Source organism: Rosa rugosa, chromosome 3, assembly GCF_958449725.1.
Source record: "Rosa rugosa chromosome 3, drRosRugo1.1, whole genome shotgun sequence".
In the NCBI taxonomy this organism is placed as follows: domain Eukaryota; kingdom Viridiplantae; phylum Streptophyta; class Magnoliopsida; order Rosales; family Rosaceae; genus Rosa; species Rosa rugosa.
The window spans coordinates 20,967,583-20,988,156 of NC_084822.1; the positions used below are offsets into that span (position 1 = coordinate 20,967,583).

Here is a 20,574-nt window from a genome sequence, read left to right on the forward strand (position 1 = left end):
CATTACATACCCATCCACTGACACATAACAATGGCCAGACAAGACTTCGTGGAGGAGCCACAGTGATACATAGGATAGACCAACTATATTAGAACTTATCGCTCGCATAACAGCGAGCCTATAAGCTATGAAAAAACATAGCAAATAGACAAGCTAAAACAAAGACACTCGTTAGGTTCCTAATATAAGGGAACTTATTGTAATTAGACAAAAGTTAAAAACATAGGGTTGGGCCAAGAGCAAAGCCCTAGCCCAACATAGAGGCCCAATGGGGTAGCTCAAAGAGGAGAGACCCAAAGCCCTAAGGCCCAGCAGGATTTGGAGCAAGGCCCAACCGATCATCATCTTCACGCGTCTGCCCGTGCAGCACCACCCGCCACCAGCAATCCGTCCTATCGTGCCGCGCCGACTCACCGCCCCGTTCAAAACTGCGCCAACCCGACCTGGTATACAACGCACCACCTCACCACCACACCTCCGAAAGCCGCTGCTGGATCATCTCAGTCTGCACCGCTGCACAACTCCTCAGAACCGCCGCCGCTCATCCCTTCAGACCTCGCCGCCACCCAGATCTGCAGAGCCATGCAGAAGGCTGCCATCCTTGCACAACGCAGTCACATCCAGAGATCCCGTCTGGAACTCACCACCTCCTCCCCTCCAAAACCTTGAGTTTCAAAGCCTCTCTCTAGATCTCCCCGAGAAAATAGCATCCAAACTCCCGTCCGGCAGCAGCCCATCGGCGGCGAGGCAGACCCTCACCCACCCTGAGCGCCGCCGAACGAGCAGAACTTCGCAAAAACCTAGACCGAGGAACTTCCGAGTTTTTTGGAGCGTTTTCTAATCGTTCGAGGATAAACTGGTTGTCTCAAAAAATGATATGTCTTTAATATAAGATGTGGTTTGTAAAACTTAAAAAACAACAAAAAAAACAAAAACAAAAAATTAAAAGAATTAGTAAACTTTTATGAAAATATTTTTTTAGCCCACCCCATTATAATCTCTGAAAGACCCCGAATGATGTGATTGTATCTTGGATGATGAACGGCTCGACCGGAGTCACCTGACTTGAACCAATGTATTGATGCGGGATATGGGCTATTTTGGACCGATCCTCACCATAACATCTTTCTTCGAGCTGAGGACAATCTTGAATGGAGAGATGCTGGAGTTTAGTGAGAAGCGTTAGACAGGGCGGCAGTACCATTAAATTGGGACAATCGCAAATGGTCAAGGATCGGAGAGAATCCAGTTTCTCAAACCAGTCTGGCAAAGCAGTTAGATTGGGGCAGCCACCAATTTCCAGGCATTGTAGCGTCCTGAGATTTTGCAATTCATTTGGTAGAGAATCAAACCAAGGACAACCCAAGATAGTCAAACTTCGTAGGGCAGAGAGAGGTTGCGCGCCCGTGCCCTCTGGGAAAGAAGTAAGATTTGGACAATACATAATGACCAAGTGCTCAAGGAATGTGAGATTCTCCAAACTCGATGACAAAGAAATCAGATTATTGCAGTTTTCAATAGACAAAGTTCGAAGGGAACTCAGACCTGCAATTCCACCATCCGGCATGGAGATTATATTATTACAGTTAATAATCTCCAGTGACTCCAGAGCTTTGAGGTCCTCTATACTCTGGGGTAGGGTGGATAGCTCTTCACACCATCGAATGGTCAATGATTTCAGAGCAGTAAGGTTTCCCATCTTCAAAGGCAGTGAACGAAGCTTAGGACATGACAAGATCTCCAGAGAAAACAGACGAGCTGATACAAAAAGCCCTTCTGGGAGAGAGGTTAGCTCTGGAATTTTTTCAATTACAAGCACAGAAAGCAAAGTTAAATGTTCTATGCACATCAATGTTGGATTGCAATCCCGTAGCTCCAAATGTTGAAGAGACTGAGGTAATGATATCTGTTGTAACTTGGGGCAGCTTCTAACTGTTAACTTGCTCAAATGAGGAAATGCATTTCCATCATCTGCACATGACCATTGTTCCAAATTTGGAAAATGACTGAGAGATAGTTCTTCCAGAGATGGAAACCTTACGTCAGTACCGTCACCATAGAACTCTGTACCAATGCACTTGACGCCCTCCATTCCATGCATATAGAGTGTCTTGAGCAGCGGAAGATTCCCAAGGGCTGGAAGATGTTGACAATTTGTACAGTTGATCAAATCAACTGTAATCAGCATTTTTGGGAGAGCCCAATCAGCAAATCTAATTCCCGGATAGCCATTTATAACTAGCTTTTTCAGATTATTGTGTGGCTGCAGACCGTCAAGAACTTCTTCCACACGTTTACACAGCTGTGGCGCTACTTGAGAGCTGGAGATGACTACATCACGTCGGGATTTACCTAATAGTCTCGGAAATGATTGATCCAGAGGTTGGGATCCCCAATGTAATCCTACCGACTCAAGATTTTCCTTCATATTCAATCGAGCTGATTGTGCTTCATCTGGAGAGCTTGTGTTCTCCAAGTAGGTGATATTCAACTCGCCATAAAGATTCAAATGTTCAAGCATAGTGAGCGCCCTTTGGTTCCTGCTGACAACACACAATGGCAATAACTGAAGTTGAAGTAATCTTTGAATACCAAAAGGCATCTCATTCAAACGATTACATCCGGTTATATTGAGATGTCTCATGTTGATCATATTTCCCAAAAAGGGTAACGCTTTAAGGTGACCACAACCAACAAGGTTTAAAGTCTGCAAAAGACAGAGATTACTTGTGCTTTGAGGTAACATGGAGATGCGTGTGTAAGACATGTCAAGATACCTCAAACATATCAAGCCACCCAGTGATCTTGGCAAATCATCTATATCACACCTCTTCAAGTCTAGCATACGCAAGTATACAAAACTTGAAAATAATTTGCTTTGGTTGTTGACTGTGCCAAAACCTCCAATGACTAAGAGAGACCGCAAATGTTCAGCTTCATACAGAGCTTCTGGAATTGTGATTTCCCCTTTAGGAACAAGAGATGAGTGGCGAATTTGTGTTGGACTATGTAGTGAAAGACCATGTTCAAGGATCACATATTCTTTACCTGCAACGTATCGTGCAAGATCATGAATGATGTCAATCATTTTGTATGCAATTGCTGTGCTGCCACAATCACATTGCTCTGCTTCTTCAAAGAAAGACATCCACAACAAATCATCAAAGTACTCATCTCCAATGTCTTCTGGTCGCTTGTTTCCTTCTTGTAGTATTAAGCCTCCTGCCATCCATAGATGAATTAATTGCTGCTTCTTGAACTCATAATTTTTGGGAAACATTGAGCAGAATTCAAAACATTGTCGAAGATGAGATGGTAGATGATGATAACTCAGCATGAGAGCAGGTAGAACTTTATGCTGGCTTGCATCTAATTTCCAGAGTTCGCAATCTCGCATGAACAACCACTGCCTTTCCTGTCTCTTCAAGCGCATTGCACTTCCCAAACTTTTTGCTGCTAAAGGTACACCTCCACATTTTTTAACAATCTGCTTTGCAATCAGCACAAGGTTTGGATACTTGACTTCTTCGCCTAATCCAAATGCCCGGTGTTTGAACAGAGCCCAGCAATCATCATCTGCCATACCCTTCAAATGATATTGGTAATTTGGGAAGTTCATCATGAATGGGATTTTCTTACTGCGGGTGGTGACAATGATTTTGCATCCATCCAGACCCGCTGTAAACAAAGGTCTTAATTTGTCCCAGTCATCTTGGTCTTCAGTCCAGACATCATCTAATACGATCAAATACCTTTTGTTGTGTAAAGATTCATAAAGCAACTCTTCAAGGTCATAAATCATCCAGTCGATAGAAAATTTTGCCATCGACAGGATCTTTGAAAGCTTGCCCTCATCCTTTGTTGCAGAAGCAATAATGGTCTGCAGTATATGTTTCATACTGAAGACTGTAGAGACAGAAATCCACACCCTAAGATCGAAGTGTTGGATTATGCTCTTATCGTTATATGTCAGTTGAGCAAGAGTGGTCTTACCAATTCCTCCAATACCGATTATTGGAATGCACTCTGCAACACATCCATATCCCTGTTGACTCACTTGACTGGTTGCAGCAGAAGATAGCAAGAGTTGGACTAACCTGTCTTTGTCATCATCTCTTCCATATATCTTCGAGTCCACAAAAAAGGAACTAGTCTCCCTGTTATCACATCTTCGATCGGCCATACGAGGCAGGGTAGGATCTCTAACACTCAACAGTGGAAATCGCTCTGATAGACTCAGTTCTAAAGTCTGAAGAACCTTTCTGACATTGTCCGGATGATTAGAAGCAGTAAGCAAAACCTGAGGAACATCCTTGCCGGTCTCTTTCTCCAAAGTTTCATGAGCAATGAAGAACTCTAGAAGATCCTGTGCATCCATGGCTGCATTCTTGAGGTCAGACAGCCAAAGTCTAATGGCTTTGCTGGTGAATTGTTGCTCTTCTGCATCCTCAAGGGTAGCTTGAGCCCTTGACAACGCATGTCGGAGGCTGCGGAGGTTGTCCTTGAAACCGAAAATATCAGCAGTCCTTTCGAGGAGCGGGGACGCTAGTCTGTCAAACAGCACTTGCAAAGCAGGAGATAAAACTATGCTTGCAGCTGCTTCCATCTCTACCGACACCAAACTCAAACAAGTAGAAATGGAATTCGAATGAATCTAAACAAACAGGTCCGGTTTCTTCTTCTTCTTCTTTTTTTGGGTCAATGATCTGAATCAGATCATCTGATCAACTGTAAGGCAAAGATGGCTAGCTGTTGTGCTACACGTCAAGGCTCACCAGTCATCAGTGACCCCACACAACACTATGAGTATGAGAGGCTGTAATTTTGTTTTGGTTCTTTTGAAGTCCTGGCCGATAATCATGATCTTGACTATCGACCAAAAAGAAAATCTCATGATCTTGACTAGTAAATCTACATGATTAATCTAGTAAAATAGTTTTAAGCGGTAACTCATTTAAAATACAGAAAGGCCACCTCTCCCTGTATACACGGTAGTACAGAGATTACACACTAAATGGAGTATGGAATTACATATGAGCCCACTAATCCATCTAAAAACAGAGCATACCACAATCACAAGGAGAAGAAAATTGCAAGTAATGAAAATTCTTATCAAGCAGATGTTTGAAAAGAAGAGCAGCCCGATATGTTTGCCTCACCTCAGCTGTGCAATCGTCTGTGTTCAAGTCTTTTAAAAGGGTCTCTTATGCTCGGTGGTGTAACGCTTCGAAGAAGCGATTGCTAATTCATCATTCATAATTTCTTCATTATTTTCATGTACACATGTATGGGTTTCTGTCTCCTATATTTGGTGTGTTATATTCACAGCATCTAACTATCAGTCATAAGAATATACAGCAAGCAGATTCAAGGTCATTCAGAAAAAATTTTGGACGTGTATGTACGTGGCTCGATTGCAATTTCCCTCTTTTTAAAACTGTTCTTCTCATATGAATGTAGATAGAATAGGGAAAAAAAAAAAAAAAAAGGAGGGAAGGATACCTTCCCAGTAGGTTTGGATCTTTAGGGAAAAAAGTCCAATGTTCTTCCTCAAAGGTCTGCGTGTTAGCTGAAGGCAATTTAGACAGAGAGCGAAGTAAAACATTCTTATATATTCTCGAGCGCCTCCACAAATTAAAAGAATATACAGGCCTGTGGTTTGATAAAAAGAATTAGTGTCCCTTTGCTACTTTTCCTGAAATGCCCTCTTACAGTTCCAACTTCGTTCCTCTGCACATGGTTCAAACGAAGCCTTTGGCACCTTCAAGGAATTATAATTTCAGTGGAGTGAAACCCCAAGTCTCCCCCATTTTTTGACTCCACATTACTGTTCATCCTTAGTCGTTACACGGCGGGTTGATGGGTCTACTGTATTTATCTCCCCCTCAGCATCTTGCGGTTTAACTGGAAACCCATTCTTTGTGTCTAAGTTACCATGCGAAATTTCTTCACCATCCGTATGCCCTGACCGTTGGAGTTCACTGTCATGCTCTGCTTCATCTACATCTCCCTGCAACGTCGAGATATAAGAAGCACCCACCTTGTTTACCTCCCATGAATTGTCTTCCGATGAAGTTGATGAAATGGATGAGGGGTCATCAATTAAGTCAGCAACTCTCACCTTGTCAAGCAAAGTCCCATTAGCAATACACAACACATACACACATGACAAAAATATTTATAATGCATCAACTGAATCATACATTATACATTATACACGTATATTATCCTACTCATACAAAGTCATAGAATACATGCGTTAATCTAATCAAAATTCAAAAGATAACATGGTAATTCATGTGGCTCAAGTTTGCACTTCAACAGTTTGTCCATAACTGGTCCAGTAAGGGTATAACCTTTTTTTCTTTTTCTTTTTTAATCTTTTTTTGGTCTGACCAAGGATATAATCTCTTGTGATTATACAAGAATACAATAAGAATGACGTAAAGGAGTCCATGTTAGCAGAACAAATGGATAGTTCACACTTCACATCAGTTTGAAATATAATACTACCAAGAAAAATCACACGAATAAAATTTTATGAATGGTGTTCAGTAAATATTTAGGGTCACTTTGGTGTCAAAAGCTATGTTCATAATCAGACCCATTTAGGATGCCTCCTATTTAAATAAAGATTAAATTAGAAGGGAAACGAAAATGCATGGTATGGCTAAAGCGCTGTAAGTCAGGTCTGAATATCAATAAATGAATATATCTTAAAGTAATTTCAGTGCAGATTTTATACACTTGCAAGTACCTGCAATGACTTCAAATTATTCAAGTCTTGATCATCAGTTTTCCCGACTACTTCTTGAGCTTGCAGCTCCATGGAATCACGAACAATTTGACGAAGAAAGTTCACATCATCAGACATAACACCGAACCCTTTCAAAAGCTTAGAGCCCAGCTGCAAACTTGTCTGCATGAAGTAAAATCGAGTCAGGTGTCAAGTCATGATATAAAGACTTCATGGTTATATGTTCAATATTTCAAACAAAAGAATCAATTAATTTCATACCTCTGCACTTTCCATAATGGCATCTGTTGCACCTGCTTTTTTCAGATCTAAAAGGTGCTTCAGGTCCAGAGCTCTGGCATAAATAGGGATCTGCCAATAAAATTTACATGAATTTACCAAACAAACCAACCAGGGAAATAATAGGATGGGATTTCAGAACAGAAAATATAAATTTAGTCTAGGTATCTACTGGCAGGAATTTAGCCTTTATAGACTTGAGCACTGGGAGTCTCAAATTGAATTGGATGCCAATTTCTCATCTATTGGTTCTATAATGACCCTCGAATCAGTGTAATTTACCTTGATGCAAAATTGACTGTGAACATGATGAATGTAGCTAAATTGATCATCATTCTTTAGTCTCAAAAACAAAAACCTGTTTCTAGATATAATATTAACCAAACCCTATCTTTTGGGTATAAGATTGTATTGCAGATGCTTTACCACATGAGCTAAACTTTCTTTAGTAATTTGATTAAAGTCAGTGAGAGGGGGTGAGGATGAGGTTGAGGGAGGGAGGAAGGAAGAAGTCTTAGAGATCTGTGTCATGGTCAGTCGGAGACCTTAGGTGGAAAGATTTAAATACCCACAAATGATAAGAATAAACAAATTAAGACCAAAAACTATAAATCTGTAGAATTTCAGAATTCATCTACAAAATAGGATTTTTTACAACTCAATTGAAATTCCAGAAAGGAAGTAAACTGAACTCCATGATAAGTCCATGTACAAAAACTGAACTCCATGATAAGTCCATGTACAAATCCAAACCATGGCCGATGACATGGATCATTGATATGAAAAACATGTTTGATGATACAAGAATGCTTAAAAGTAATGAAGCTTCAGAGGACATTTTATTTCCCTTTTCAAAACCAATAAATTTTCAATCTTATAGTTGTTTTGTCATAAGACACAATGGCATTTCTGTTTATATTGATATAGTGAACACACACACACACACACACACAGATAGAGCGAGAGAGAGAGATCTTACTGAAGGGAAAGCAAGTCGAAGCCTTTGAACGGCATCAATTGTTTTCTCCCTTGCAGTGTACATAACCAAGACAGCTTTTGGGAGAGATATACCAGCAGATTGCAAAACATCAGGACGTGATCCATCCCCGTAAAGAATTGGAAAGCCGAGCTTTCTAGACCCCTGTAAATGCAATGGTGGAAGTATGTTTACGGAAAAAATTTCATAAGAAACTATATCTGCAAGTTGAGACCCAATATTACAATGTAATGAAAAGACCGGTCATAAAAAGATTAGGCAGTATTGCAGTATCCCAATTATTTTCCAGAAATTAATTACTTCAGAGGAAGATTGACCACAAAGATTCTGCAGAAACTTAAATCATGAACTTTTTATCTCATGTAGCTTTCAATTTTTGTAACTTCTTTGGTGTCATTTAGCTCGTGGACAGTGGTAGATACAAGTCCTACAACCTCTATTGGTATAAAGTTAAGGCATTGTGATGAGATCCCTTACCTCTTTTATACTATCTGATTAGTTTAACATTTGTAGAACCTATGCCTCAAGAATGGCCACTTACACAAAACTCAACTCTGTGGCAGTCATTTCCGTATCAGGGTATGTTTTAGGCCATATATTAGTTTTTATTTTTTTAATTACATTCTACCTGACAAATATCTCTCCACTTCTGACTCCATTTTCAATTAAAAATTATGGAATTTAATAAATTTTCATTTGGATTGTTACTGTTCAGGATATTTTGGGTCAAAGGTGGCAGTATTTCAAATACTTTTCATTCATGAAAATCAACTCTTCTCTAACACTGAAAACAACACGAGCAAAATTTCATTGACCTTCACGATAGATGGATCAAGATCAAAAGCTACATAGGGCCATCCCAGAGCATCTCCATCTATTCCTGAAGCCAATGGAGTGGACAAGAAATTGGCAAGGACCTGGAGAGAGAGAGAGAGAGTCAAAGGTATTTAAAGATGACCCGAGAACTAATAGCTCAACCAAAATTGTATCTTGCAGCAAAATAAAACCTTACCTGGCCCATTTGTCCAAATCCAAGAATAACAACAGGTTCACTTGAATTGAAATTCACCACATCAGGAACTTTCTGTAACGATTTGTTTTAAATGATTCAGGCAATAAATTGAGCTGAAGCTATGGGATATAATAACTCAATAACTAGATTCAAACAGAGCTTGAAGGTTGTATAATTTTTTTTTTTCCGAAAAACAAGAAAAAGGTAAGCAAAAATTTGACTAATATGAAGAAAGATTGAGTTATGAAAGCATGCAAGGGTGTCAACAGTTCAGGTTCTGATAGAAGTTCATATGTTTACATTTACGGCCTTCTATACATGTTATTCAATCGGTATGCATCAAGTGTACATATGGCATGAAGGTATGTACTGCAGAATTTTCCTTAATAATATGGGCTAGCTATGTTGCCTGCAGCCATTTAGTACACAACTCTCCTAACGCATATAGGAGCTTACATCCTCTGCTTCAAAATTGTCATCAATATATGCAGCAGCTCTTCTTCCAGCTTCATTAAGCAATGGGGTTAATGCCATTGACAGGACAACAACAATTATGAGCAACTTGTTAAGCTCAAGTGGTAGCACACCAAGCCTGTTTTCAGCAAATTTGCATATTGTTATGACTAAGTAAAAAACCACAAATAATTGATCACACCATATTTTTGCATTTGGTGTAACAAAAAAAAAGAGTTATGAGTAGGACCCACCTGTTTGCAAGAGAAAAAACAACAAAGCCAAACTCCCCTCCTTGAGACAAAAGCAATCCTATTCTTACACTTTCTTGTAAAGTGAGTCCAACACGAGGGCCTATCGCTGTTATTATCAGCGTCTTGATGACAATCAAACCTGCCAAGAGTGAAAGCACATTCGGCCACTCTCGAAAAAGAAGCTGCATAAGAAAGAAAAGATATGTATCAAAGAAAGTGCAGACCAGATTCTAGTAATTATTCTGCACTATCTAAAATTGCTGCATCTATAACAATTCTGCATTATCTGCTTGTTTACAGATAAAGAATTCTGTCAATGAAACCACAAACACAGAAAACTCGAAAACATGCAGCTATCAGATTCAAAAACTTGTTTCCGAACAAGTTGCCTGAAATTGAAACATCAAATAATGTTGTAACAAAAGAATACTGCACCACATAAAATATTACAGTACCTGCGTGTCAATGGACGTCCCTGTAGTTACAAAAAATAACCCCAGAAGTAAGCCTCTAAATGGCCTTATATCGGCTTCAATTTGTGTCCGGAAATTTGTTTCTGCTAGCAGTGCTCCAGCCAAAAATGCTCCAAGCTGCATTATGCAATGGAACTCAACTATTACAAAGAAATTCAAGGTATTGATCCAAAATACTCCCCATCTTTGAGAATAGATATCAAACCGTATCACTGAACCCCAACTTCTGGGTGACAAGTGAAGTCCCAGCCACTGTCAGTAAGCAAAGGGCAACAAATGCCTCTGAGCTCCTTGCTTCTGCTACAAACTGATTTTACAAACTAAATTTTAGGGCCAACAAAAATAAACAAATATTAATGAATTTAAACCCAATTATTCTTAGCACACACCTCAAAAATTCGCCTAAGAACTAATTTTCCTCCAAGAGAAAGAAGCCCCAGCCCACCTAGAGCTTTTAAACTCTCCTTCAAAAGCATTGGCCATATACTGTCCTCCGCTATGTTCTGCAGAAGAGCGACGGAGACTTTAAAACTACTAGGACAAATAATGTCTTCATGCAACTTTTAAGGAATTTGAAGACATAGACAGGAAATATATAGTGTAGATAATCAATTTTGACCAAAAAAATATAAAAACATCATTCTGACTCTGCACTCTACAGTAACAGCTGCAAAGAAATTCACAATGTTACTCTATCTAATAGAGATGTCAACTCTTCTCCTAGCTTTCCTTCAAAAATTCTAGCATTCCTTTCTTATCATAACATGCAAAAACCCACAATAACACCATATTTCAATAAAGCCATTGCCTTCTCAAAGGCAAACTGCTTCAACTATTATATTCATTATGGATTATCCATCAAGAGTTGGATGAAATCAAAGACGATTTTCCACCCTCAGAATGGTGCTCAACAATCAGAACTAATGACATTTACAAGAATGTATACTCAAAACTAATTGACTTACAACTTTCAAGTGAAGCTTGAGAGACTAATTTATTGTTTCATGTACCTGGCTTTCCAGCACCGGAAGTATGACTAAGAGAGGTACGACTGCTATATCCTGCAAATATCCAGCAGTGGGGAATCCAAAAGTTATTGACATTATATTCTCGTTGTACACTTCGCATGGAGAATCAAGAATGGTGAGGAAAAGAAAATGCAATACCACTGATTATTCCACTAATCTTAACATATCTGGATAATTGAAACCATAAAAACAAAGAACAAAAATAAATAGGCAACCCTTACTCAAGTTTTGGAATAGAACCTGTAAAAGAAGTATCCCAAGAGTTGCAGAGCCAAATCTTGTAGGGAGTTCACCTTTCTCTGCAAGTAGCTATATATTATGCTATGTAAGCTCTACAAAACTATATCAAATATCATTTTAAGAATATTAACCATAAATTAATGACACTGATATGAGTAATGAAGTGAGAACTAGTTTTATTGGTTGCAATTCAAATAGTTCCATGGTTTGAAGGGAAATAAATCAATAATAGTTAGATCTGTGCTAATCAGAAAATGGAAAGAAATGAAGAATCTCTGGGGTATATACTGTCTAAGATTCTGAATTGCTAAGAACTGAATACTGGGTGCTCTCAAATCATCTGGGTCACTGAACTTAGATCCTATGGGGTTCAAACGCCTGCATCTATTAAGCCCAATCAAGTGGTAGTCCAACTTAACATCAAAACTTATACACAATAAAAGTCATCTGTCTCTTCATTCCGAAGGACTGGAAGCGTTAGAATCCTTTAGAGAGCTGAGAAGACCAGCTACATCCACAAACAAGAATTAATGGCCTCAATTTATGCGTACAGACAAGATCATAAGATTCATAACTATGGCATTATTTTTCCACTTCCTTCATATAAACTAGCCTCCTGGCAGGAGCGTGTAAGATAGCTTTTCTGGTTAGGAAAAAAATAAGTGAGTAGGAGTACAGTTGGGGAGCAAAATTCGGTCTAATTTGTAAATGTTTCAGATTTAAAGTTTTGTAGAAACTGTACGTCTATTGGATCATCTTTTTCTTGTTTGGTCACTAGTGGGTTCCTGACTTCCTATAACTTGGGTTGTCTCAGTTTATTTCTTTTTAAATTTTTTATTCTGTTTAATTGTTTATCCTCATTATAATCTTTAAGTCTTCCCAAGTAACAAAGGGAATATGTTGCTTCTTTGAAGATTTAACCTCTGAGGTCTCTGGCTTAATTAATATAGATAGACAATAAAGCAGCATACTACGAAAGCTTGACAACAAAAACTCAGGTTTAAGTTCAGATCCTTAAACCATGAAAAAGGGATTGAGATTTGAAGCCACTATAGCTCAAATACTGGTAGTGTTTGCACAACAATTATGTCATGATTGAAATCAGCAACCCATAGATAATGGTTGCCAATTACCGCTGGTAACTTTCATCCACCAGTACTGACTAGAGCTTGATTAGTATGTCCGAACAAAAAAGACTAGATAAAATATTAACAGATGTATGAATTACTTATCCAAGTACACTATCACTGTAGCTTAGCACAAAAAAAAAAGGAACAAGTAAATGGTCACTTTAACTATACATGGCACCAGTTAATCACTGTATCTGTAGAGATAATAGCAGCTATTCAACTATACTTCTTGAATGACAAATTAGTATATGCATTTTCTTATTTAAAATTTAAAATACCTGCAGTACAAAAGCTGAGGAAGATAAAGATAGAGCAGCACCAATCACTACTGCTTCATCAACGCTTCTGATATTGACCTATTAACAAATGGAGTATGGAAAACAAATTAAAGATAGCTGGGATAGAAGGGTTTCCTTTGCTGCGACTTCAGTTGGAAACAGTAAGGGAGAGACTGACAATGATTTTAAACATCAAGGAAATTTGAGGAAAGTACAACATATTTGAATATATCTGGGACAACACTATAAGTGATAAAAAATAATCACCATTAAATCAGTTAAAAAGAAGACGGACAAATGTCAGCACTACATCCAAATTGGACACAATTTGATAAACTGGGTTCCAAATTAACAACATGATGAATGGTAATGTCAAGGTAGCTAGAAATGTATCATCAGCAACACATGTCAAAAGTATTCTATGGGACAGAGTTCTCACCAGATCAGGCCTTGAGTTAAAGAGGAACGTCAAAATTTGTGTTCCAATAGCCGCATTAGGAGGAAGTTCAAATGCTGTGAAAGCAAGAGTAGATAATACGACCTTCAAGAGGGGGAAAAGAGAAAGATTAAAATCCAAGCAGCCGCTTGTAGAATGATCACTTCTAAGAAGATACAAACGAAAAGCAATTATAGGATTAAATAAGATAAAATGGCGCCAAGGCAACATGTACTATATTTGTTTAATCAGAATAAACCACTACCTACACTCCCATTAAGACAAAACATGTAATACGTTTTATAATATTTCTGCACTGACAAATAATGTGTCATCCCTCAGCAAACTATCGCAAGAGCTTTAGCCTTATTAAGACATGCAAATTTCTCTATTCATAACCAGAACTTACTTGTATTATATTGTTATTGTATTTTTATAAGAAACAAACTTGAATAATCCAGTTAGCCTTATTAAGCAGGTGATCTTATAAAAATTTTGAAACTACACATTTGTACAATTTTTAAAGTTTCATACCTTGAATAATCCAGTTAGAGATTCATAATTATGCTCAGTATCAGCATTTACAGAACTAGTTAGCTGCTAGAACCATAAAAAGATCAATTTTTGTAGACAAATTACCTGAGTTAATCCCATGCCGAAGGCAAATTTTGCAAGAGCCTTTAGACGTGAAAATGAAAGCTCTAATCCCATCTCAAATAGCTAAAATGGAAAACACAAAGTGACAGTTATATAAGAACAATTTTGGAAGTTTACAACAAAGAACATATCATGATCAAAGAAATATAATCTTCTCAAGTAATTCTATGTCTTTAACTTGAGCAGAATATTCAAAATCTGAAACAAAAAAAAATGAAGTAGGCAAAAGTAATTAACCAATTGATGAATTTGTAGTATGCTTAAACATGGTGCAGATACAAGACAATATCAGCAAAGATATATAATTAAGCTTACCAAAAAAAGAATCCCCCATTCTGATAAAATTTTCACATCTGTAAGATTCCGAATCAAGCCAAACTGATTGAGTACAATCCCCGCAAAGAAGAAACCGAGTATCTGAAAACCATTACACGATATATGTCATAAGAAGCTATCTCCTATAATTGACGAAATACTGTTCTACAAAAGCATGAATTAACAACCAAGGGATACATACTGTGAAACTACCCAGCAATATATAAACACTCATTCCCTTCCCAAATGCTAACCCATATTTCCGAAGACAATTAAAATATTGAAAAATATAAAATGGTCAATACCACAGCACTCTTACAGGGCTAGCTTTGATGATCTTGAATGCAGGAACAACCAGAACAGTCACAGCTAAGAACGTCAAAGTATCAAATCCTAAATCATTGATGACATCAACAGCGCTGGCAACATCAAGTGTTGCATATATCCTCCATCTTGCTGAGTGGCCTGGTCTATGGTTTGAGAAATAAAATCCTCGCCAGCAGTGTACAGAGGAAGTTAACGAAGAATTGCCTTGACTGAAATTTCTTGAAACAAAAGGACTATGTCTTATCTTGTACTTATTAGCATATGATAACGAGCGCACTTGCTGGTTACTAACATAAGGACTGAAAGAATGCCCACAGAACCGTGATGTGCCTATGGAGCAAGCCATAAACGGGCTCTTTTGTTTGATAATGTCGTATCCCTGCAAGGAATAGAACAAATCAACCACAGTAGTATAATCACCCTTTACTCTTCTGATGAGGATGTGGACTAAAAAGAAAACTTGAATTAGTAGTTACCTCCAATATCAAAATGAAGATAAAAAGAAGACTACAGAAATTAATGACTTTGTGTTCGATTTCAAACTCTAGGCCTTTGGACAGTTCAATACTCTAGTTTCATGTGGGGTTTGAAAAACGTTCAGAAAAACATTAGAAAGAAACTGACAAATTAATATGAATTTCAAGTCCTAGGTAGTTAGTTAGTTTGCTAAAATGTTATTAATTGTTCCCACTGATGAACACCAGCAGAAGCACTATTCCTTATTCTTTATTCCCCAAGATTTTCAAATCTTCTTGGACAGTTCAAAAAGGAAATTTAATGCAATTTGCTCCACATATATGAATGAAAGTTGCTCGCCTTGAACATATGGAATTGTATGCAGAAGGTTAATTTAGTAACATTGACATGAAGAATATGCAGCCCTTTTTTTTCTTCTTTGGTACTAAAGACAATCAATCCATCTTTTACTTAAATTAACAAATAAAGTAATGAACCACAATCAGGTGGAACTAGTGTTTGGCAACTCAAGAAATGGAAACAGCAAGTGATATGAAACAATGGATGGATTATATGAAATATAGAATGGATAATGTATAGAAGGTTTACCTTATAGCTTCCAAAACAAGTCACTGACTCCAACATAGTGCTGAGGCTGATGCAACAAGAATACCCACATTGAAAAAATCACAGAGACTTGTTTTTCTTACAAAACCCAGAACCAATCTTGCAGATACTTGTGGAGAGCACAGAGTTGAGTTGAGTCGAGTCAGTTTGACCCTTCTGAACTTATAAATGAGGATGAAAAGTGCACACGTTGAATTTGAGAGTGTGAATAAGAAATAGAGATAGAGATTAATCCGATAATCCCATTATAAGTTTCACGTATCAGTCAGTGTGTTTTGTGGAGGAGAAGCACACCTTGAAATGGCTTTCAACGTCTACTAGAAGACAGAGGTCGATATGATTTTTGGGTCGAAAAGCTAACGTAATTTCCACGTGCCGATTTCCCACTGGCCACAGAAACCTTGCGGCCTGTAATTATCTATATTCAAACATCTGGTTACCCAACGCCTGTTTCCGTTGGCTTTATCCTCTTTGCTTTGCTTTGCTTTGCTTTGCTTTAGACTTTAATGTAAATATGGGATATGTGGAATTGCTTTCAGTACTTCAGGAGGTCTGGTCTGTGATTCTCAGAGTGCTAGCTTCTGGGAAAGTTAGCAATGCGCTAATGGTATTGCTAGACTAGAGAAGAACGGATCTCACCACGACAGAATAACTCTTATGGCTGGCCTTGTATTCTCTTTCCCGAAGTATAACCATAAATACAATGAGATAAACTAACACTACATTTGAATAATAATGATAAAATTATCCCAGTTCAGGGTTGTCTTTAAACCCAGAAAAAGCATTTGATTTTTATTTTTTTATTTTTTATTTTTTGTGAATCCATTTCAATGCATATTTCTTTGAACTACTAATGCAAAATGCATATCAGAAAGATTCAGGATCCGTAGCAGAATTCAGACACGACATCATTCGGATGTCTGAGGGAATGGAAGCAAAAGAGGACACATTTAGTTAAATTATGTGCAACAAGATTAGATTAAGGTATACATATAGAGCAATGACAATATTACCACAAAAGTTGTAGAATCAATGTTCACCACGCCCACCTGACTTATTAACAGAATTTACGAATACTGTAGTGCACCATACAAAGGGCTCCTTCACTCGGACGGATTAGAATTGGCGGGACTAAACTTAAGTGAAATACTGTTCACACAATGGCGTTCATCTGTGGGTGTCCGGAAACCTTCACCTTTGAATACATGACCCAGGTGTCCACCACAAGCCGCACATGTAATTTCAACCCTCATCCCATCGCGGTCCGGCTGATAGCAGATGATATTTCATTAATACAGATATAATAGCTAGAAGAGGATTAGGATTAACAAAGTAAACAAAGCACGATATGAAGAGTACAAAGCTAACTCACAACAGAATTTATGGCCCCAGGAAGACCCTCGTAGAAAGCTGGCCAACCACAACCAGAGTTAAATTTGGTTGTTGACTTGTAGAGAGGAGTCCCACATCCTCCACAGGTATAGACTCCCTCCTCAAAGAACTTGTCATAGACTCCGGTGCCAGGATACCTTTACAGCAGCCAAATAATGTCAAGCTCACAAGTCACTTTTCGTCTGATTATATCAATTTATATAACAGGGCGAAGAATCTATGTAACAAAAATTGATAATACGTTAATCTAGATTGTCAATGCATGAAGTCGTCAAGTATAAGGTAGTTGTCTGCTTATCCATATTACTTCCGAAGATTTTGCAATAGTTATTCCAACCAAAGCCTACGACAGATCCCAGATCTATATATTCACTCTGTTTTACATGTTATTTTTAAAAGCTCTGTTAGTTTTAAGTCTTTTGCCTATTAACAGTTGTCCTAATCCTAAATAAACTTGTGTTGTAGTAGGATGGCAAGCCATATAAGCTTCGCACCTTATGAAGCACTCATTTTTGTTTCGGACAATTGATATAAGTCCGGAAAATATCAATATAGAACAATTTTTCCTTGCTATATGTTCAATCTACTACACCTATCTTCTTTCACCAACATTGAAGTTTGACATGCCACGAAAATCACAATTCCCTCCCTCCAGCAAGTTATCCTGGCAGTAAATATTGAGGCATGCAAAACCAAGAAACGTTATCTGAAAAATACCTAATGATATTTGTACTCACCTAACCTACTTAGATAAAAGCAAGAAATTCGCCCATCTACCAAAAACACAGTTACAGTGCATAGCCATGAAGGTATTCATCTAAAATTTTCACAACTTAAGCTAGTCATTTCAGAAGGTAAATTCATGTATAAAGAGAATAAGAATGAAACAAACTAGCTCAGCCTATAATTGGTATGCTAACCCCCACTGTTCCTATGCTCCAACTGCTGTGCCAATCCCGACTGTTGATTTATGAAAAAAAAAATCACTCAAGCACGTACACATAAGCAACCTAAAATAATGGCTTTTGTTCTACCATTTAAATAGAATCTAAAAAGGACCTTCCTTTCTTAACAAATGAGAGTAGAGCTCAAAGAAGACTTATTTCTAATGCCTCTTGCATTCATTGTCCTAGAGAAACTGAATCTACGTTGCACCTTTTCAGAAATTGTCCTAAAGCATCTGCTGTTTGGCAGAATATTGATATGCCTGCTACCATGCGCAAAACATTACTTTAAACTGGGAAGATTGGATTGCTGCTAATATTCTACAGCATAGCTGTAAGTTTCTTGACTTTGCTTGGTCCCAATTCTTTATCTTCACTTGTTGGTCTATATGGAAGTGGCGAAACAAGTATAATTTTTTTATGATACTTTTCGTGGTCCTTATAATTCTATTGCTTAATCCTTCAATACATACATGAGTGGAGTAAAGGAAACTCTAAAACCCAAACTAGTGAATCTACTAGAGTTGAATACTTATGCTGGCAGAAACCAAGTCCTGATCATGTTAAACTCAATGTGGATGGTACTAGAACAATGGATGGTTTGATTGGAGCTGGGGGAGTGTTGAGAGATTGTTCTGGTAATTGGATTTATGGATTTATGAGGAACATTGGCCATGGTGAAGTGTTGCAGGCTGAAGCATGGGGTCTGTTAACTGGCCTGAACCTTGCTTCTGAAATAGGAATCACTCATATTGAAGTGGAGACTGATTCTATAATCCTGAAGCAGCTAATGTTTAGTGATGATGTTGACCTCCATCCTGACAAACTGCAAGTCCTTGCTTCTTTCCTTCAATTCCTACTCGTTTCAGCATGTGCATAGGGAAAGAAACATGGTTACTGATGGCCTCGCAAAGAAAAGTGTCGATCAAGATTTTGGTCTCCACAGATTGCCCTCTATGCCTACTTTCATTTCCACTACTGTACTTGATGATATCACTAGAGCTGCTTGTCCTAGAAGTGTTATGACATCTGCTATCTCTTAGCTTGTTCTGTTCTTTTTCTCTTTTTTGGGTCTTGGACCATTTACACCAGTACTAGACCTTGAAACAAGAGCAGCGACGCTCAGTCTCGGAAGCTCAAATTCTCAAACCTATCTTCCCTAATTCAGTCTTAATCTAACACAACAACATAGTATACTGAATCACAACATGTTTGAAAGTTGTTTCTCAAAATCTATACATCAATATAACCAAGAGTCAAAGCCACCCATAAATCACTAAGCAATCAAACAAAGCCCAGAAATCTTACTCGGTGCCTTTTTGCCTCAGAATCCGAAACTGTTCAGGAGAAAGGACAGCTCTCCACTCCTCCTCTGATTTCTGAACCGGGCCAGGTGCAGCCATAGCTACAACAACTCCACCACGGAAGCTACGCTTAGCGTTTTGCAAAGACCCGCCAAACCCAATGGCGGGTGTGATGGGTTTTGGTGAGAAAGTTGTGAAATGGGTTTTGAAGAGAGAAGTAGTGGGTGTAGGGTTTGAAGGTCGGAGGAGGAGGAGGTTTGTTAGAGTAGGTTTGGTCGTGGGGTTGAAGATTATGGTCTTGGAAGAAGAAGAAAGGGGTGAAGAAGACCTCAGAATGTGCAGGCCCATTTTAAGATAAACAAATGGCTTACGTAAACAAGACCTCTTCAACTGAAATGATGTACCTCGCACCCTTTTTATTTGTTTTTTTTTTTTTTATTGTTTATTAAACTTTAAAAATTTTGAAAATAATAAGATGGGGAAATTATCATTTACCCAATTTTAGCTTAAAAATTGCCCACTTACCCAAACACTCTAAGAGATTATTTCTCTATTACCCAATTAAGTATTTTTTTATTATTTTTTATTTATTTTTGGGACAATTTTGCCCTCTCCTCCTTTGTCACTTAGAGAGAGAAGTGATAGAAGACCTTGTCGGACTCCGGTGACCAGTGGCCGGCTGCTGACTCCAGCGACCGGTGACTGGAATCCGGCAACCGGTGACCGGAATCCCTCAATAATAGCCAAGTAATCATATTATTGCCCCCCAATAATCTTATTATTGCCCCCCAATAAACATATTATTGCTCCCCAATAATAAGTTTATTGGGGATCAATAATTAGTGAAAAATGAAGATGTTTTGAATTTTGAAAGCTTTCGGAGGTTTATCCAAATAAATAATCTTATTATTGCCCCTCAATAGTCTTATTATTGCCCCAATAAACATTTTATTGCCCCTCAGTAATCTTATTATTGCCTTCCAATAATCTTATTATTGCCAACCAAATCATAATAAAAAAAGCAATCACTACTGGCAAAATTTCCTTCCATTCTCAGAGTTCACAGTTTACCACAAAAAATATAATTTGACCACCCAGAAAATGCTGTGTGTAGCAAAAAAAAAAAAAACACTAGAAATTGATTTGGGCACCCAGTAAAGCTCTGGGCACCCAATCACCATCTTCGCCGGTCTCTTGCATCAGAAACAATTCCTC

General features: G+C 38.1%; 3 protein-coding genes across 4 annotated transcripts; all 3 read right to left on the bottom strand.

Annotated features, from left to right (window-relative positions):
* Positions 1 to 991: 991 nt before the first annotated feature.
* LOC133737411 (putative disease resistance protein RGA1) lies at positions 992 to 4,606 on the bottom strand. Its single transcript, XM_062164967.1, has one exon. The coding sequence runs from the start codon at positions 4,604 to 4,606 to the stop codon at positions 992 to 994; it is 3,615 nt and encodes a 1,204-aa protein (XP_062020951.1).
* Positions 4,607 to 5,588: 982 nt separating this feature from the next.
* Positions 5,589 to 16,022, bottom strand: LOC133738779 (K(+) efflux antiporter 3, chloroplastic). Of its 2 annotated transcripts, none has more exons than XM_062166393.1 (19): positions 15,702 to 16,022; positions 14,629 to 15,015; positions 14,310 to 14,411; positions 13,977 to 14,057; positions 13,341 to 13,442; positions 12,902 to 12,979; positions 11,494 to 11,562; positions 11,236 to 11,286; positions 10,615 to 10,728; positions 10,431 to 10,532; positions 10,208 to 10,342; positions 9,753 to 9,934; positions 9,502 to 9,637; positions 9,046 to 9,117; positions 8,849 to 8,950; positions 8,016 to 8,177; positions 7,019 to 7,108; positions 6,758 to 6,919; positions 5,589 to 6,049 (listed from the first exon to the last, which is right to left on the bottom strand). In XM_062166393.1, the coding sequence occupies exons 1-19, from the start codon at positions 15,735 to 15,737 to the stop codon at positions 5,825 to 5,827; spliced, it is 2,388 nt and encodes a 795-aa protein (XP_062022377.1). In that variant the 5' UTR covers positions 15,738 to 16,022; the 3' UTR covers positions 5,589 to 5,824. The 2 variants fall into 2 exon arrangements, with proteins under 2 accessions (XP_062022377.1, XP_062022376.1); XM_062166392.1 differs by having other exon boundaries at positions 5,589 to 6,121; positions 15,702 to 16,020.
* Positions 16,023 to 16,648: 626 nt separating this feature from the next.
* On the bottom strand, positions 16,649 to 19,748 carry LOC133740630 (peptide methionine sulfoxide reductase B5-like). The gene is made up of 3 exons (XM_062168569.1): positions 19,364 to 19,748; positions 17,092 to 17,248; positions 16,649 to 16,987 (listed from the first exon to the last, which is right to left on the bottom strand). Exons 1-3 carry the CDS (start codon positions 19,705 to 19,707, stop codon positions 16,823 to 16,825), a joined length of 666 nt encoding a protein of 221 aa, XP_062024553.1. The 5' UTR covers positions 19,708 to 19,748; the 3' UTR covers positions 16,649 to 16,822.
* Positions 19,749 to 20,574: the final 826 nt, after the last annotated feature.

Excerpts from the sequence above, each read along its gene's own strand:
- LOC133738779 (XM_062166392.1), bottom strand. The coding sequence starts at position 15,737 with ATGTTGGAGTCAGTGACTTGTTTTGGAAGCTATAAG. Across the intron at positions 12,980-13,340 it reads TTAACTCAAGGCCTGATCTG|GTCAATATCAGAAGCGTTGA; the intron begins GTGAGAACTCTG and ends ATTTGTTAATAG. Across the intron at positions 9,638-9,752 it reads GTTTTTTCTCTTGCAAACAG|GCTTGGTGTGCTACCACTTG; the intron begins GTGGGTCCTACT and ends TGCTGAAAACAG.
- LOC133737411 (XM_062164967.1), bottom strand. The coding sequence starts at position 4,606 with ATGGAAGCAGCTGCAAGCATAGTTTTATCTCCTGCTTTGCAAGTGCTG.
- LOC133740630 (XM_062168569.1), bottom strand. The coding sequence starts at position 19,707 with ATGGGCCTGCACATTCTGAGGTCTTCTTCACCCCTTTCTTCTTCTTCC. Across the intron at positions 17,249-19,363 it reads CTGAGGCAAAAAGGCACCGA|GTATCCTGGCACCGGAGTCT; the intron begins GTAAGATTTCTG and ends GCTGCTGTAAAG. Across the intron at positions 16,988-17,091 it reads CTGGGGCCATAAATTCTGTT|CCGGACCGCGATGGGATGAG; the intron begins GTGAGTTAGCTT and ends ATCTGCTATCAG.